Below are 20258 nucleotides of genomic sequence, written 5' to 3' on the forward strand. Positions count from 1 at the left end.
ATACCAACTGTGAAGCATGGAGGTGGAAGTGTCATGGCTTGGGGCTATTTTGCTGCAGCAGGACCTGGACAGCTCACAATCATAGAATTCACCATAAATTCTGCTGTGTATCAGAAGGAGCTTGAGGATTGTGTAAGACCATTTGTATGAAAATTAAAGCTGAAGCGGAAATGGACCCTGCAACATGACAATGACCCAAAACATACCAGTAAATCGACCAAGGACTGGATGAAAACTGAGAAATGGAGAGTCCTGGAATGGCTGAGTCAAAGCCCAGGTCTTAATCCCATTGAGATGCTGTGGGGTGACTTGAAAGGGGCTGTATATGCAAGAAACCTCTCAAACATCTCACAGCTGACAGAATTCTGTATTAAGGAGGGGGGCAAACTTTATTCAGACCAATGTCAGTGACTGGTAGATGGCTACAAGAAACGTCTCACTACAGTTATTTCAGCCAAAGGGGGTAACACTAGCTATTAGGGGGTAGGGTGTCCTAACTGTTCCCTCAGTTCGAATATGCATTTTTGTAGCATGACATTTACAGAAGATTTTGAAAAGTCTTTTCTTCAGTTTTCATTGTTTAGTTTTATTCCTATAATCTCTCAGTATTGTTAGCATTGAGATTAAATATCTATATATCCAAAAAAGTTACAAAAATACACAGGCTTTCATAGGGTGTCCTAACTTTTTCACATAACTGTATATATATACACAAACGATTACCTTCCTCACACTTTCTGTATATTTCTGATTAATTCAAATCCTTAAATTATTAGTGTGTTAAGATTTCTAAAAAAAAAGCACATTAGTTTCCTTTCAAACTCTCATATAAACATTCTAAACTGTTAATGTCTGAAAAACCACTCTCTTCAATTTTCCTCATATAATCACATATCAACTTCTATTTTTCTCTAGAGTTAACTTCTTTTATCAATGTATTATTACTCTTGACTAACTTAAAAGGCCAATAATCTGGTGGTTCAGCAGTTTGGCTCCCAATACACAGGTTTCAAGTTCAAATCTCTTCATTACACACACTAACCCTTTCTCCAGTAGGGGTGTTATAAAATGATGGTTAACACCAGTTGTTATTTGTAGTCACCCAAGAGTTTGCAGTGGGTAGTGTTAACCAGCTGCCATCCTTCTACTCTATCATTTCTAAATTTGGGATAGCTAGCACAAATAGCCCTCATGCAGCTTTGCATGAAATTCCAAAAAACAAAGAAATAATAAAAAATGAAACAGTGACAGAAGCTCACTAGTCGATGATCAAAATAGTTTTTAAGCTCAACTATCTCATATCATAACTACTCTTAAATTTACTTGCTAGTGTTATTTCATATCTGGTTTATATGATTCTATTTGATTAATTTTACAGTTTCTTTTGTTTACAATAATATTAATTTGGCATATTTTGTTTTGGATCAGTTTATTCTGTTGTTTTTCCTTTATTTTTAAGGTCCTTTAATAGCATGATGTTTTAGCTCTGATGTGAACATAGTACTATAATTACTTAATGTTAATATTTTTTTAAAGTTAGAGGGTTTCTATATAAACACTGTTAACCTTTTTACAACCACGTGCTACAGCTAGTAGCAACTAAATCATTATTGTTATATTTCATTCCAAAAATAGAAGGAGTGCATTACATTGTTTGAAATTTGTCGAGAACATTCATTAAGTAGAGAGTTTCAGAAAAATAAAACATTTCATTTTGATTTTTTCTGCTATTTCTAATAAAGAAATTTATTATTTAATGGAATTATTTGCACTCAGACTCTCAATAGTTCACCTGCAATATGATTTTTATATGAAGTACAAACATACTTGTATTATCTTACAGTTTTCCCATTTCATTTGCATAATCTCTAGAACCTCTTAAAGGAATATTAAAAGTTTTCCGAAGGTAAATGTTTATATTCTCTCTACTATGTCACTATCTCTAGCTATTACCATCAAAATACAGTGCAATAAACAGTTAAAATTGAGTAACAGATATATGTACATACATTTTACTTCTTGATAGAATATTTTTGAAACTTCTTTTTCTTCTGTGTGTTTATCTTTTCACTTATTTTATTTTAATATTCCTTTCCAATTGTTTCTCATTTATTATTTATCATGAAACATAAATCTGCTCTTTCTATTGGTTATAAGTGCACTATTCAACTTCTAATTGTTGCATAGCAACACAGTTTTGGCTTTGTGAATAGACATGGCTGAACTTAAACTAAAGAAATATTTACCATGGTTTCTTAGGGGGAAATATTCTCCAAAAGTATTTCTGAGAGTAATGTTGAACATGTGTATAATGTACTTTGACCATCAATGAAGCTTCTATATTCAAACACACACAATTTCTTCTTTACCAGCTCTTTTACAGTCAAGAAATTGCAATCATAAGCAGATCATGTGAAAAAATCTAGATGTTTAATTGTTATTTTGGATGTTTCATTTTTAAATAAATGAATAAAACTTAGATAATATAAAATTTTGAATTATAACACTCTTATCATTAATAATTTCATTAAAATACATTGATAGCAAAGTAGTTTAATTAAATTTTATAAGTAATTTAGTTTCATATGCAAAAAAAAAATTAAAATGATGTCAGTAGCTAAACAGTTAAACTATTCTAGTTCAAAATAGACCATCTCTTTTTATATTTAAAACTAACGTACCTGATCAGTGAAAATCTCCTGGGTGAAGATAGCTTTCATACGAGATAAGTTATTTTGTCGAATGGGAACTTTCATACCAAGAGTTGAACAGACTAGGTCAGATATTGCTGTAGTTTGATTGCTGTGAAAATGAATTGCTATCAGCAACAGCATCTCACCAAATGAAGCATTTACTCCACTTGTCCTGGATAAGAGATTCACTCAGATCAAATAATGAAAAACATGTGGATGAAAACAAAACCTAATATTTAATTGCAAAAAAGCTTCTTAGAAAGGTTTATCTATACAACAGAATACTGAGCTAACATACATGGTAAAACATCAAAATACTTATAAAACAACTTATCTTACAACAACCAAATAAACAGATTTCTTTTTAAAGTTATTATATGTTTACAAAAATATTGACTGTATATTTGACAGAAAAGATTTTACCTTAATGAATTATTTTCTTCTTAAAGTAAACTATGTTTGTAGGAATGTTGGCTGCACTGATATTTTTATTTTAAAAAATATTTTTGTGTAAAAAACAAATGTATCTATAAATGTTAACTATTTTATCAAAATAAAAAAATGGACGTACCCCAAGATATAACATTTCTTAAATCAAATATTGAACAGAAATGTATCATACCTTCCAAAATAACTTTCTTCTTGAAGCAACCAGCGTATCCATTCACTGGCTCTCCTTTCGTGGTCTCCATCAGAGATAAGTGTAGGACAAGCAAGTAGCATGCAGACCCCAAGAGACACAAACCTAATGCCAGCAGGACTGGGTGGGGGGTGTGAAGTTAGTAGTTGGAGGAGAAGGTTAGTTTCATCTTCATAAAACCTAGAAGCAAAAACTTAATTTGCTAAAAAAAATGTAAATGCAACATCTGTAATTGTTTATCTTTTTTCTGAAATAATATACAGAAGAGTAACTGGTAATTCTCAAGTACAATTACTATATTAAAACAACACTTAATACTATGTCAAATATACTAATGTTTAGATTTAAAATACATTGTAACTAGATAAAATTTTTTAAAAATCTAAGTTTCTATTTTTGTTTTGAGAATATAAACTTAAACTCATCACTTTTCCTACAGTTAATGATTGTATTGAATGAGTGAATATGTAATGTACTTTAAAACTGCTTAAAACTGCAATAAATTATATTTAGTGCCAAAGTATTGGAACAAGAGAATATTCTGTTTTTGTTTCCATTTTGGGGCTGATACTTTCACACCATTAGAGAATGTAAATTTCAACACTATGGCAAAGCTTCACTGATCCCTGTTGACAACTGAATGAGCCAGGGTGAGAATACTTATTCTTTATAATTCCAGTGTACTTGTACCAAAGGAATGTCATAAGGGTTCTGCTTGATTTGACATACTTATCAAGTCTGGGGTCTGAACTAACTGTCATGATACCCCATACAGTGTCTTAACTACATAAAAAGAAGCTTGTGTATGGTAGAAGAAATCAATTTAATAGCACTCCCCAAAAAATTGTGATAAAACAGTATTTAACACTATATATTAAGGTATGTTCTCATGTCCCAGCCCCAAAACATAGAAAACTGTTAGCAGAGCAGAGAGTTCACAAGAAAGTTTACATGATGTTGATTGGAGTCTTTGATGAATTGTTGCAGTATTGACATGCTCCCCAAACACTGTTAAGTACACTTTAGATCACGAGACTGAGACAGGTAAATTTGAAAATAGGAAAGTAAGAGGCAGAATATCTAAACTCGATGATACTGATGTTAAGTATCTTGATTTATGCAACCTTCACGACAGGAGAAGGACGACCACTGATCTTAACATAAAATAAATGACCAAGTACGAAATCACAGAAGTGTGTACAGATCTTCAATAATAAAAAGACTCAACAAGAATGGAATATTTGGTCATCTAGCAGTTGATAAACTTTTACTTTGATCTCCAAATATTGTCACAAGACTGAAATTTCCTAAAAGATACAAAACTGGACAGTTCATGATTGGAAAAGGGTGTAATGGATGGATGAGTCCAAGTTTGAAATGTTGGGTTCAAAGTGTAGGGTGGTAGAAAGGTCAAGGATACCTTAATACATGGCATCTACCATAAAGCATGGTTGAGGCAGTGTGAAGATCTGGGCCTGTTTTTCAACTGAGGTGACAAAAGATATCTGGAAAATAGTTGGAATAATGAACCAGTACAAGTACCATCAGATACTGATCTACCACAGTATGCCCAATGGTTTGCATATTATTGGTAAATGATTCTACTAGTGGTCTCAAACACTCATCCAGCTTATACAAAAATTACTTTTGCTAGAAAAGCTGCTGGAGTCATTCAAATGACTACAATACAGAGCTCCAATCTTAACCCAATTGAGCAGATCTGGAATTTGATAAATCAAAAACTTGACAAATAAAATGTTATTTCCAAAGAAACATCATGGGAATGTATTAGATATTTGAAATAAAATCCAAATGGATACTTTGATGAAGTATGTTATGACAATGTCTGAAAGAACATCTGCAGTTATTAAAGCAAAAGAGTGACAAAATATTAAGTGTTTGCTTAACTCAAGCACTCCCACCGAGTTTTCTGTTATACTATATATTAAGATAAAATTTTGATGTTTTACCTTCTTCTTTTCTTTGAAAGTAGCCTAAAATCTAATTTTTTGCATAGTACGGTATAAATAATTTTCTTTACACTAAGATATTATTACAGATTGGGAAAGTCTTCAATCTCTTTTCCCAAGCTACTTTCTTATAAAAAAGATAAATTTTTACATAAAGACTAAAGTAGTTCTATTAATGGTGCTCTCTTTCCTCAAACAAATGTTTGTAAACAACTGAAGATTGGTCGGTTGGTTGATTTTGTGTTTTATGACACAAAGCAGCTAGGCTATATGCGCCAAACGTCCTGCAAAAAGGTAAAAATAAATTAAATGTAGTAAAATACATAAAAGGAAATGAAGGGAAAACAAAACAGCATTGAAAAACAGAAAAAGCATAAAACCAATGTTGACACCCAGGCTGCAATGTTAAGAGAGAAAGCAGAGTAAGAGAAGTTGTAAATGATTTTCTCTAGCATAATGGTAATGATCATAACATGCCAGAAAGACTAACAGGTAAGTATGAGAACCACCGTCAGTCACCTGAAGTTGGCCTTTCTAGTCCTGGTTCCAGGTTATGTGTCAACAACTGGAGATTAAATTATGGAAATGAATGTTTGACTTTAATACTCTGAGTATAATTAAGTTTTTTTCTCTAAAACAGAAAAGAAAACATATGCAATATTGTAATGAAATATTGAAGAAAATGCATACAGTATAAACTTGTAGTCATGAAGTAGTATGTGAAGACATTTTTCATAATATTTATAGAATATTAGAATGTTTAATCTTGCACATTCCTTTACCACATAGAGGCAAGAATAAATTGCAAAAGTACCTGTATATCTTGTATTTGTGTTTAAATAAAAATTAATTTATGTGGTAGTGAATAAGCAATATATGCTACTGATGGCATGGTGTTTTTTTCCCTAAACAGTTTTTTTGGAAATAGCAGGAAATCAGTTTGGAGAAACATTTTAATGTACAGGTGTTAAAAGCCTACTATGAGTGATTTCTGAGAAACAGTTTTCTCTTAACTGAGCAACATAAAAAAGAATAGACTTTTTTCAAAAATATAAGTTTACTTTTTCAGTCATTAAATACTTTTAAATTTGGGTTATATGAAAATATTATTTAGTAACAGACTGCTTCTTTTTTATGTTTGATGTACAAATATTAAACTGTGGACATGTACAAGTAACAGAAATTTTTCTTCATATCAGAGCTTTAAAGGTTAAAAATAAAAGGTAAAAGCTATCTCAGTAAGGTTTCATTTTTATCATTGTGGACTTGTGAGTACATACACATACACACACAGTGACCCTTGTTAGTACACAATCAAAAATTCAAATTATTTACAATGTGGATAATTTATGATGTAGATACTTCTTTGCAACAGGAAATGTAATTAGTAACTTGCATGTTTGTGTTCTGTAACCAAACTGCTATTTCTTGTAAGAAACATGAATTTCCTATGAATAAATGATTTAGTAATCCAATCATTAGTAAGTGTCAAACAGAAGAGAAAACGAGGCGATAACTACTGACCACAAAAAATCTCTGCACTCACAGTGGGTATAGATTTACAACAAACAATGTTTCTGAGAATGACCTTCCCAGTAAAAATACTTATAAACTATAAAAGACACGTCAAGTCACACTACTCTAAAATGAATATATGTCTTTAAACTATGACGCTTGTTTATACAAGAAAGCAATGCATTTACGATGCATTTTGTATTCTATAAGTCATTAGTTTGAACAAAAAGATGACTCATGTAAAAATAATGACATAATATACCACTTTGGTTATGTGATTTGTATAATTATAGAAAACATGTACTACTAATAATAAACTAGTAAATTTATTGTACATAAATTCCTTTTTGTTTACCAGTCACATGCCCACCCTTATAGTTTGCATCCTTAAGTTTAATGATTGATAATTCATGCTATTAATAGTATTCTCTATACTGAAGGTGACTGATTTGACTATCTAAATATCCTGACAATCCTAAGAAATCCTTCATTACAAATTGATTTGAATTAACAAGGTCTCACTTATATAACATTAAATAAATCTGATCATATACTACTGTTGTACATTTCTTTGCAATTATATTTATTTTATTTTTTACACATATGAGAATTGATAAATGTGAACAAATAATTTTTTATAACAATTAAATTTGAGTTACAGCAAATAATTACAATTAAAATACCATTACATACTTTAATCACATAGATATGTGTTACACTAAAACAATTTTATTGAAAATAAAAGCATAACTTTAAAGTTTATGGAAGTTATGCTTTTAAGAATGATAGTAAGAATATTAGTGAAGCTACTTGGAAAGGTAAAAAATAAAATAGAAAGATTAAATGTGAGTGCTGATAAAAGAGAAAGATTTGTACATCATAAGTAACTTTCAGTGAAACTGTTTCAAAGTACATACATGGTTAATGTATTTAGAAGAGATATGGCATAAACAAACCCAATGAAAAGTTGTCGTTCAGATCTCATTTTTAAAATTGGGATAAGGGTTAACTTTCAAAGGTATCAATTTATCACCTAATATAAATTAGAATTAATAGCTTTTATTGAGCCTACATTTCATGGTATTGTAATGTTTCTTATTTTTCAAGTTCCTACAAATACACACCTAAATTCTAATGTTTAATCTACACAAAATAGCTGTAATAATATGAAACTAAATTAAATGTGAAAGTCAAGATCAAACAATTATTAGCATAACAAATTACAGATATGTTAGTCTATGAAACAGATTTTAATATCTTTTTTTTTATTTTAGAAGTCTTTTGTTTGAATATGTAAGATATGAACAGTAATTGTTGAAAAATACCAAAATGTTAATGTTTTGTATTTACAAATATTATAATTAAAAAAACAACAACAACTTAATACCACTATTGACACTTATGTTTATTAGCTATTTTTTTTGGGTAAGCTCAAATACTGCATTATCACCACTTTTGTGTCAAACTCATAACATATAGTTTTGTTGAGATGTATACTGTTTTGAGATTTCTAACATTTCTTATGTAATTGACACTGGTTTGAGAAAAATGTGTCGTGCAGCTTCGCACCCTTCCAGTAACAATCTGTACACTATCTTTCCTTTGTACAAACACACTTCCTCTGTTATGTTTTATGCCTTTATTGTACATGTTCTACCAATTAGTTCCTTTCAATACTGAACTTTTATAAAAGTGAATTACAAATATTAATAAAATATAGGGCCAGGTTACTTTCTTTAACACAATTTGCAAATTACAGCTAGAAATTCCACAAAGATATAATATTTTAAAACAGTGATTAAACTTGTAAGGTATTTCTTACTTCAAACCTGCAATGCCTCGTAATGCACAATACAGCCTAAGAAGTGAGCTGGCTTGTACAACTTTAGAATCAGGAAGGTTACGTTGATCGATACTGAACAAAACTAGGTTCTGAAGGCGTTGAAGGAGTTCTTCTCGAAGTGGCTGTATGGTTCCTCCATCAGATTCACATTTCTACTAAAACATATACAACAAAAAGTTTCTCTGATGTCCATACTTTTAAGAAAATAAACTTAGCAATATCTTGTATTTATCTGGTCATCTTTCTATTACATATACTAGAAGCTTAATTAATCCTTGACCAGCTTATTATGCTTATTATGGAATCAATTTGGCTTATTTAATTTTTTAATAAGTTTCCTGCTCCAGTAGGTTAGAATCGCTAAATCCTCTGAACACAGCTTTGAATCATAAGTAATTTTATTTTACATTAAAAGCAATTATTATAGTTTGCTTAGATACAGAATGGAAAACAATTAACTTTTTCACTCTATGGCATTATACTGGCCACTTCTGCATTTGCATTTGTAAAATTAATAACTCATAAACATTACTGTGTGTGAAGTACAACATTTAAACAAATGGCATCATAAAAATTTGATTATTTTGCAAATATGTTAGATTTTTTTTGGTAGATTTATAATTTATAATGAAATATAAACAACTATGTGACATAGCAGTAGACTATGGCATTATGCGACACTCTCTTATCTACTTGTAGTTATCACTTAACACAGTGATCAAGAAGGTTAAGTCCTTTCATTCTAGCTATCCATTGATTTATATCATTCACCTATGGTATCACTTTTGTCTTCACCAAGGAAACAGTTCTGTAAAGTTGTATGTACTATGTATGGAAATAGAAAGTGTCCTTTTCTACTGGCAGCTCAGTAAATAAAACCTCCCTTATGTTCAATTAATGGAAATGACCAAAAGATACATATAATGCAAGTCACTCTGAGAAAATATGACATTCTTATTTTATGTTTTCTCAGCGTGAAACAGATTTATGGAGAACACAGTTTGGAACTAGCTTATACAGAATAAATAGTTTTTGGCTCTCCAGTAAGTGATTGCTCATTATGAAAATAAGATACCTCCCCCCTACATACACACACTGTTATCTAAAGCTTGTAAATAAATTATGACGTTCACTGAATTTTTATATTGTATCTAGTCTCTTTCTTTCACAAACTCAGTTAGATTTAGAGAATTCAGAATTATTACATAATGTACATATCAGTTACATTTCCTGTCCTGTTAAGATTCGATCATGGCAAACCAGCAGTGTTAGGTTTGTAAAATGAAATGAAATACCAAGGTAATTATTTCAGTTAAAAAAAAACAGAGCAAAATAATAATAACATTATTACTTTTCTGTAACTTATATATTTGTACAAACTGGCATTTGTATATATAATGGGTTATAAAAAAGAAAAGAAAAAGAGGTACATTTATATTACATGAAGGCATGCAATGAAAGAAGGCTTCTAATATAATAACAAAAGTATGGATGTTCAAGGGACATATACATACAATACTTATAAGGAAAATGAGAAGCTTGGAAGCAAAGACACTGCAAAAAAGAAAGGAATGCCAGCTTTCAGAAAACAGACTTATCTTCTTAAGCTTGCAAGATGTAATACAGTAAGAGGAATTTTACAGTATTTTGCACTAGAAATTCAAACTTTCATTCTATTTAGTGTTTGACCTAAAAATAGCATAAAGATTACACATTTGAATCTTTGTTTCATATCTTGAATTTAATCTAAAAATTGAAAGTTTTAAATATTTTTGCTTCCCCTAAAAATTACAGTTGGAGGTGGAGAGATAATTTTAGGGTAACACTTTGAATATTTTATAACTTATTTAAAACTAATATTAATAAGATATACATCAAATTAATTCCCAAATATCATTAGTTAGTTTTATTTTGTGGGTGATTTAAGAGGAGATCAGGCAGATTTCTTTTAAAACTTAATGTCACAGAAAGTATGAGGAAGATACCAGAATGAAAAGGGTTCAGACAGTTTTTTTGGAATTATTCTTTTTTTACTGTGATAGCTGAAACAAATTCATTGACTCTCTTATGTAGTTCCTACTTCATTAAATTTATATCTCTGTACTACAACCCACCAACATAACAAAAGCAGAGAGGGGGCATTTGACCAAAAAACAAATATTAAACAAGTGACTGGTCAAATATTTTATTCACAATTGATTTTACCATCTTTACTGCACATATTTAATTTTACTTAATTTAATGTTAATTAGATAAAAATTAAAAAACGAACCAATTTATGGTTCATCTCCAGCCTTCCAGTAACAAGAAAGTTAGTGCTGTATACACTACCACCATCTTATGTCATTTACCAGCCATTATTCCAAATAAATATTTGGAAAAAATATATCATTATTATGAAGTTTTATTGCAAGTTTCAAAACTTATAGCTGTTGGCTACATAAAATAGAAGAATAACATAATGCAGCACAGTGTAATATCACTCACCTATAAAGATTTCAGCAGGTGGAAAGTAAAAGCTATTTAAATCCATTCACTATTATTTAAAAAAGATATGTAATCTAAGAAATTTAAAAAAATATTAATCTACTATAACACAACAAATCCAATTTTGCTCTTTGAACTCTTAGTCATTTTGAAATCCAGGTGTGGCCAATTTATATCACCTCATGCCCAAAACAGTGAGACTTATGTCAGAAACAAATTTTACCATTATATTGTGACTGTGTTTGATTAGTACATTTTTTTAATTAATTTTTATAGAACTTTGAAATTACTATATCATCACCATGTATGATTAAATGACAGTACAGTATTTATAATATAAACTGTTTAAACATACATATGCAAAATCAATAAAAAATATACCTTCTGTCTGGAGCTAGCACTGGCCTTTAACAGTTTAGAAAAGTCTGAGATATCAACCATATTTGTATTTTTTTCAAAACATTTTGTTTTTGATTTAACATTATTTCCAATTCACCAAGTTAATAATCAAAAAGTAATGCTTAACACCCTAAGGCTGTGCACTAATATATGGGACAATGCATGTCTCAAAGCTGCATGTTAAAATTATGCATTGTTGAAAGTTTTGATCCAGTGAAAGGCTTATTCACTTTCAGCCATCTACAGAAATTATACTGTAAACACATCTCTGGACAATTTAGTATTATTTTAAATGTCCCTAAGTATGTTTATGCCAGGTATTTACGAGTTTTATCTATAATTATGTAGTTGTTCAAACACTTTAACCACTCACAGCTGACACGTAATAGTAACTCATTTTATTTATCATGGAAATTTACACTTAGCTAAAATACAATCCTAGTTTTTTGGATATTCTTCAAGCACTCTGAATTTAAAGTCAAATAATATAAAAATTAGAACAACATCAATTAATTTTGTAAAATGAAACTTTTAATCATTGTAATGTTATCTTATATAATTTGAAAATCATTAGAGTTACATTAAATTTATCCTTTCTTTTCTTTGGTATACTGATGTTATATTTTATACAAAATGATCAGTGAATATCTTAATCGTGCAATTCTTTTTAGCCCACATTGATTTTATGTTTTATAAAAATATAGCAACAAAGAAAAACTACAGACCTTTTGACAATTTCGTACATATTGAGCAAACCAAGCTCTCACTTTGTCATCATTTCCAAGTAAAAGACCACTGACAAAGGCTACTAAGTCTCCAACTACTGAATCAAAATCAGCAGCTTCTCGATGTCCCTGCTCTAGCCGACTGTGATCTAATGTCAGCAGCACTGCCAGGCCAGGCATTCGACACTGCTCTACCTTAAATATGCAATTTAAAATTTAAGTAAAATATTTTACTTAAAAATGATTTCAAACAATTTTGAAATTAATCAGAGAAATACAAGTACATCCAAGTCAATGTGTCAAAATTTTGTTGCTTTTAATCTGTGAAAAACAGTATCAATTATCATTCTTTACAACTATTTCAGTACAAATAATTACCTGAAAAATAACTAGAATTTAGCAAAAAATGCCCTAGTTGGAAGACCATATTACCAGTGAAGACATATTCAGGTTCTCAAATTATAATGCATTAAAAAAATTTTCACTTAATAGAGGATATCTTTTTCTGTTTTGTTACAAAATAAGAACACATTTATGCTACGTTTCACTGTATCCAAAACATAGAATTCATTAACCATTTGCTGCATTGTGCCATGGAACCTACAGTATGATAGCCATTTTTGTGTATTGTTCAGCATAATCTAAAGCATATATTATCTTTCTTTCTCTATGTTCCTACACAGATATGTATGCCTTGGCTCTGCAACTAAATTCATCACAAGATAATTCCCAAGTTTTCTAAAGGTTATGTGTTACATAGGTCACATGACAAGCATCACAACTGCATATCTTAGCAGGACAATACACTTTCATTGATAAATATTAGGTCATCCCATAAGTAATGTCCAAAAGTTAATACAGAAAGTGCATCATTTCTGTCTTTGCAGAAGGCTTTAATGTAGTAGAACATGTGTAAAATGTTCAGACAAATAAAAGAAACTAACCCAACTCCACGTTTTCAGATCATTAATCAAATAAACCCTTATGAAGATGGATGTGTCTGAGGAGCACATTAGGCATATAATGCTTTATGAGTTTAAGAAATGCAATAATGCAGCAGAAACTACACGAAACATTCAAGGTGTTTATGATGTGAAGTCTCTCAATGAAAGGAAATGTTGAAAGTGGTTTCAGAAGTTTATATCATGTGACTACGGCTTAAGTGATATGCTACGTTCAAGTCATCGTGTTAATTTTAATGATGACTTGCTACTGGCTGCACTTGATGAAGATTGTGCTGTAACAGTTGAAGAACTAGCACACAAGCTTAATTTAACCCATTCAACGGTTCACTGTCATCTGCAACAGCTTGGAAAGGTGTTAAAACTTGGAAAATGGGTCCCCTATGATTTGACAGAAGCCAACCTTAGAGGAAGAGTGGACATTTGCACTTTTCTGCACTCTCATGAACATAATTCACCTTTATTGGACAGGTCAGTGACTGGAGATTAAAAACGAATATGTTATAAAAATCTTAAGTGCCACACACAGTGGCTCAGTGCAGGTAAACTGGCTAAAGCACAGCCCAAAATGGACCTTCATTCTAGGAAAATCTTGTTAAGCGTTTGGTGGGATATTGTTGGTGTGACCAACTGAGTTGCTGCCACTCAATGTAATGATTACATCAAACTTCTATTGTCAACAGTTACAGTGTATGAATGTTGCACTGAAAGAAAAAAGGCCTGCTTTGATCAATCATAAAGGTGTTGTGTCACACCAGAATAATGCACAGCCCCATACAGCAAGGATCACATCTGCAAAGAATGAAGAGCTAGGTTGGGAAAAACTTCCATGTCCTCATTTTCCAGACCTTGCCCCATCTGATTACAATCTATTCCAAAGTCTACAGAACTATCTTGACAGAAAAGAGCTTGGAACACATGAAGATGTCACAACTACCCTCTCTACATTCTTTTCCTCCAAATCCCAAGAATTTTATAGAAGTGACATTCAAAAGCTTGTGAATGCCAAGCAGAAAGTAATTAATAATAATGGAACATACATTATTGATTAAATAACATAAAAAAACATTTGAAATCCTTTTTCTTTTTCTTAAGGGATAACGTGACATTTTTACTAAAGGATGAATGAAATTACAAAACTTAAACCTTCTATTTTCACATTAAAAAAAAAAGACTTTGTGTGGATAATTAAGTAAAACATCACACTGTTTTAAGTAAATGAAAAAAGTAAGCTTCACATCACTTAAGTTTACAAAGTACTTGTCAGTGTGTTGTAATATATTTTTTCACTTTTACGGAAATCTTTCCACACATCTATTTCAGCTTTGAGATTTGCATCTGTCTTTACATTTCTTTGAAAAATATTTTCTTAAAACACATAGACAAATAAAATGTATTTAAATAATTATAGAAATATAGCTTACTGCTATAGCTCTAACACTCAGAGTTTGAACCACATTCATTTGACACAGTATTCGGAGGGCTTGCATTCGGATTCTTCCTCCAGGTGTTTCTTCATCTTGTTTCTCTCCATTCTTAATCAAAGTCTCACAAACTTCTTGAAAGCTGTCTGGTGCATTTGCCACCAGTCTGCATATAAGACCTGCACCATTCTTTACACGAAGAAGAGCTTCAGCTACATCTGGAATATGTAGTAAACCTGGTAATTCTGCCTGGGCTATACACAACACATCTGCCACTTCTTCTAAGTAGACAGTGTTGTCAAAGAGCTCTGATGGTCGGGAGACGTACTCACCAGGATTTTCTTTAACCTATAGAGCACAGAGATCTTGTATGTTAATTACAATAATCAGTTAATGCTATTATGTAACATGTTAAGTAGCTTTAACTTCAAAGCTAACCTTTCTAAGAAATTAGTATAAATGCTTAATCTTAAGAAAACAGAATTATTGATTATTAATTTCTTGAAGAGCCATACAAATGTAAAAGGTTAAAGTATTTCAAATGGTTCATCAGAATTGCTCTGATCCAAAATATTAAATAAAAATCAAATAACAATCCCCATCATCTTTCACATCCCTGTACAGATATCTATTCAAAAAGAACATTGAATAACACAGAATAAAAGCACACATAATGCCATCAAGGGAACTATCTTATATGTTGATAATTGTCTAAGAAATGGCTTGGCTTAAAAATAAATCTGTGTATGTATGGAAATTCAAAAATGGAAGACATAACAACTCTAATAACCAAGTTGCTATTACTGACACTATTAGTCCAAAAGCCTAAAAAGCTAGTCTATCTAAGCTTCAAACTATGGCTCTAATTATCATTAATTTTACATTTCCTACTTTAAACATGTGCAACTGTTTAAGACTTTCCAAAACTAAATGCAACTTAACTGCAGTACATCTTATTAACACCTTAATTTTGATGCATAGTTTATTTGATATTTCAAAAAATAAGATGAGACAGACAAGATAGCTTCTTTTATTCTACTTACTCTTATTTTACACTTTTACTGAAATAACTATTAATATTTAACACATCTACAAGTATTAGATTACAAGTCACCAACCTGTCGTTACTCATTCACTGGAATTACTCTTTTACCAAATATCAGCAAATGTAAAATGACTACTAATTAGAAACTAAAGAAGCAAGGAGCATAGTTTGTCATAATAGTGAATTCAGTTTGTATCAACCAAAAGTTAATCATATTGTGAATACGAAACAGTCTATATGTGGACCAATATCAATGCCAATGATACTGGAGAATTATATAAATCTACATATAACTATAAACATTTCATGCATAACTGTACTTAAACTGCAACCTATTTGTTAACAATTAAACTTTAATAATAAAGTCACCAAAATATTATTATATTAAACCAACTCTTTTTGAGCAACACGTTTTTATATTTTATTTGGTAATAACAGATGAAGCATTGAATTCAAATATAAATCTGACATAAATCATACAAAAAACTGTATAAAATGATGTAATTTCTTTTAAACCTAAAACAAATACTATGAGGGAAACTTTAAAACATTTTTTAAGTCAGCAAACCCATATGTGTGATAAGAGTTGTCATAATTACCTAAAAATCACTGATCAAAACAGCACAGTATGCCACAATAATCTAAAATTTGCTGAGTAAAGAACAGTCTTATGATAACCAAATGTCCACAGTATCTGATAACAATCAACTCACTAATCAAAAGGCACAGTCTGCTATTAATAGAGAACAACTCCATGTTTCAATAGAACACTGGTCTGTCTTCTTCAGGTACAATCAGAAAACAGATCAATGTTCTGTTGAAATGCATTGAATGTTCCACCATCAATAAAATTCTTACTATACTTGTAAGTCATTGTTTGTTTACCCATTATTATATTAGCATAACACACTTACTCAAGTAGACAATTCATTAAAGGAATAATCATTCTTAATAACTAAAACTCACTGATTAATGGCATAGTCTGCTATAATAATCAGTAACTCATTGAGCAAAAGGTTTGTTTGATAATAATACCCAACACCTAAATTAAAATAATTTTGTCTGCAATAACTGACAACTCAATATTGTAGTCTCATCACAACATGTTTAAATTCTAATGGTGAATGTGTAACCTACTTGTGCCATAATAGCCAAAATCTCACTCAGCAAAAGTCGAAGTCTTCTTGCAGCATCACTTCGTTCAAATTCCAGTGATAAACTATTCAGAAGTGATGAAACCAAAACACTTTCTCCTGAATGACCACCTAGTTTCAACCTATAAATAAAAAAACAACATATTGTACAAGACAACATAATACTTCTGTTTTTAGTTACTAACAACTAAAAACTGTGTATATAGAAGTTAAAAGCACTGAACAACAATGATTTCCAGTTTCTTGGAATAAGGTCTCCATTACTAATTACATTTAATCTGATGGCTGTGAATGCATACTATTGCCAAACAGCTCATTTCTGATATACAAAGCTTCACTGAAGGTTAGTGATGTCAGTTTTGATCTACACATCTTGACTGATTTCCAAGACTCTCTTCTGTACATGGATTTAGCTTTGAAGACCACATTTAAAGTAACAAAAAACTCACTGGTGGTTCATAGGGGTTTTGCTGTGACTCCAGTTTCTGTTTCTGCAGTTTTCTCATAATAACAGTCACAGATTTCAAGGTGTAGCTGGATGCTTGTTAAATTTTGGAATATAAATTTCAACAAACTTCAAAGTTTTGTATATCATCTTACTAGTGGAAGCAGAAGATATGCACAGCTTTATTGCAGTAGCTTTTTGGATTAAAGGATTATTTTTATTATCTACAGCTTTCATTTTGTTTGTTGTTGATGGCATATTAAACATAATAAAATCAACAACTGAAATATATATAGTAAGCTCTCCATATAAGTTAATAGATCAAGAACTATTGGTTTGAAAGCATGTTTCTCACAGTCTGTAGACTTAAAGCATATGTAAAACCACAATATTAAAATCATTTCTAGAATTTAGTGGCATACAAATAAATTTTACTATGTTTCAGTGCATATAAAGTAATGTATCTACCATATTAAAAACAAATGTGATTACTTATTTTTGCTAATGTTTACATTTTCATATAAAGTAGTATATTTCAAACCATCAACCATTACATATTTTATACAACTTAGTTTGTTCTGCACATGACACCATTTTTCAAGAAATATTTTCTTTTACTTTTTACACCTTAAATATGTTATGCATAGAGCTGGATGAGTCGTGCAATTTCCTAACTGATTAATCAAGAGCCACATTTTTCTTTGGCTTCACTTGATTTTTTTTTCTTTTCACCACAACTTTTACTAAACCATGTCATAGCATCAACAAATTACATAAACACATTAACATATTATTTTAATTATTATTAAAATTAGAAAATGTTAAGTTCACCATCCCTTGTTACACCAAGATACTACACTTAATGATTTATTTCTTCTGACAAAATTACCACAAGTTTCATACTATAACTTATTCCATTTTACAGTTTACCTGTACTGTACTGTGAAAGGATGTACAGTTCATTTTTCTACACTGAAGTGTTCATGAAACTGTTAAACGGTAAATTTAAAGAAAATTGTTAAACCAAGAGGTACAGGTTCATTCATGTCAAAACTGAAATGTTAAGCAGCATAATAATTGATAAGAAAAAAAAGATATCACCTATCAATTTATGAAATACCTTAGTAATTTGAGCACTTCCTAAGTTTTAGGAGCTTAAGCAAATTCTTTAATTAAATTAACAAAGTATAGTAATTATTTAAAAGCTTGAACTGTTTTTAAAGACTATGCATTTTCTCCGACTGATGGTTTAAAATATAACGCAAACCTCAGTTGTTGCTCTTTTCTAACGTCGATTTCTAATGCGTGAAAATCTATTGATAACAATGCCACAAGTGAGTTAACAAGTTCTATTCCTAAAAGAATTTTTAAAATTGTCTTTTTCTTTATAGTCCATTCGTTCCTTTGATCCAAAGGACCACAAAGAGACATTCGAACCAGACAAGGTAACAGAGGACGAATCTTCTGTTCACTCAACTCCGCTAATTCTGCAACATCCACTGTTTGAATAGCTTTGAAAGCACGGGGCGTCACGACTAGATTTACTGTCATTTTCAATTAACAAGTACTAAAGTAAAACGTTTTCATATGAAATCAGTGCACAAATCTATTAAACTGTAAAGTTATTAGCAGCAGTAATAATACACTACTATAAAAACACACGTAATATTTCCTGTACTCAAATTAAGCCTAAACCACCTTAATGATAATACATAACGTGATAATGGATAGAGGGCACTACAAAATATTTTCTTACAGAACCAATCATGGATATTATTGGTTCTGTGTTTCATACTCAATTACAGTTTCTATTCAAAGATGTATGATATTACTTGCTCAAATTGTATTAAGGCTAAAATATATGTGATTGTAAATTTAATTTATTATTTTCTAGTTTAAGTTAAATTACGAAAACAGTATGTTTGACTGTTGTAATGTAACAAGTTACCGATCAGTATAAGTGCAGCCCTAAATGTTGCCAAATTTCATATTATAATAATGTTTGAGTTGTCCTCTGATGGAATTAGTGACTTTTTGTTTGTTTATAGTTAATAATAAAGTTACACAATGGGCTATCTGTACTGTGCCCACTACAAACTGGCGCAGAGTACAGATAGTTTATTATATAGCTTTTTATATTAAAAAAAAATATTTTTGTACCAAACTTGAAATGTGTTATTGATTGCTTTTGATTGTAGAGAGTAAGCATTAAATCATGATTAAAAAAGTTTTATAAACAAATATAAAAAATAAAAATATTTTTTTTACTCCAAGTTAGTTCAACATTCCACAAACTTCTTGAAAAATAAAAGTATTTTGTTTTTCAAAATATTGGAAGCTCCAATTATTTGTACCTTAAATCACCGTAAACTGAAATTATGATACATTTATTGAAGGTTTCAAATTCAAGCTTTATGCTTTTTGACACCTTTGCGTTAAAACATTTAGACACAAACTCTTTAACTGTATCAAAATATAAAAGGTTTGGTTTGAATTTCACGCAAAGCTACTCAAGGGCTATCTGACTAGAGGGAAAGCAGCTAGTCATCACCACCCACCGTCAACTCTTGGGTTGTTTTTTTTACCAACGAATAATGGGATTGACCGTACATTATAATGCTTCCACGGCTGAAAGGATGAGCATGTTTGGTGCGATAGGGATTCAAACCCGCGACCCTCAGATTACGAGTCGAGTGTCTTAACCACCTGGCCATGCCGGGCCTACTATAACTGTAAACCTTTGGCTGTTTATGCCCTCAGTGGCACAACGTTATGCCTACAGATTTACACTGCTAGAAACTAGGTTTGATACTCCTGGTGGGACGAGCACAGATAGTCTATCGTATAGCTTTTGCTTAAATACAAACAAGCAAAACAAATAAAAATTTTATAACTGAAGCTATTTACGAAATCTCTTAAAGCAAAAAAAAAAAAAAAACAGTTAGTTAAAATATCA

General features: G+C 30.6%; 1 protein-coding gene across 1 annotated transcript in view; it reads right to left on the minus strand.

Annotated features, from left to right (window-relative positions):
- Nucleotides 1-19035, minus strand: part of IntS2 (integrator complex subunit 2) — a 33249-nt gene extending 14214 nt beyond the window's left edge. Inside the window, exons 1-7 of the mRNA XM_076475020.1 lie at nt 18570-19035; nt 16841-16979; nt 14659-15006; nt 12273-12467; nt 8641-8813; nt 3316-3513; nt 2682-2865 (exon numbers count right to left, since the gene is read on the minus strand). Coding sequence (XP_076331135.1) covers nt 2682-2865; nt 3316-3513; nt 8641-8813; nt 12273-12467; nt 14659-15006; nt 16841-16979; nt 18570-18853 — 1521 coding nt within the window. The 5' untranslated portion in view covers nt 18854-19035. The remainder of the gene's footprint in view (nt 1-2681; nt 2866-3315; nt 3514-8640; nt 8814-12272; nt 12468-14658; nt 15007-16840; nt 16980-18569) is intronic.
- Nucleotides 19036-20258: the final 1223 nt, after the last annotated feature.

Source organism: Tachypleus tridentatus, chromosome 13 (assembly GCF_004210375.1).
Source record: "Tachypleus tridentatus isolate NWPU-2018 chromosome 13, ASM421037v1, whole genome shotgun sequence".
NCBI classification, from domain to species: domain Eukaryota; kingdom Metazoa; phylum Arthropoda; class Merostomata; order Xiphosura; family Limulidae; genus Tachypleus; species Tachypleus tridentatus.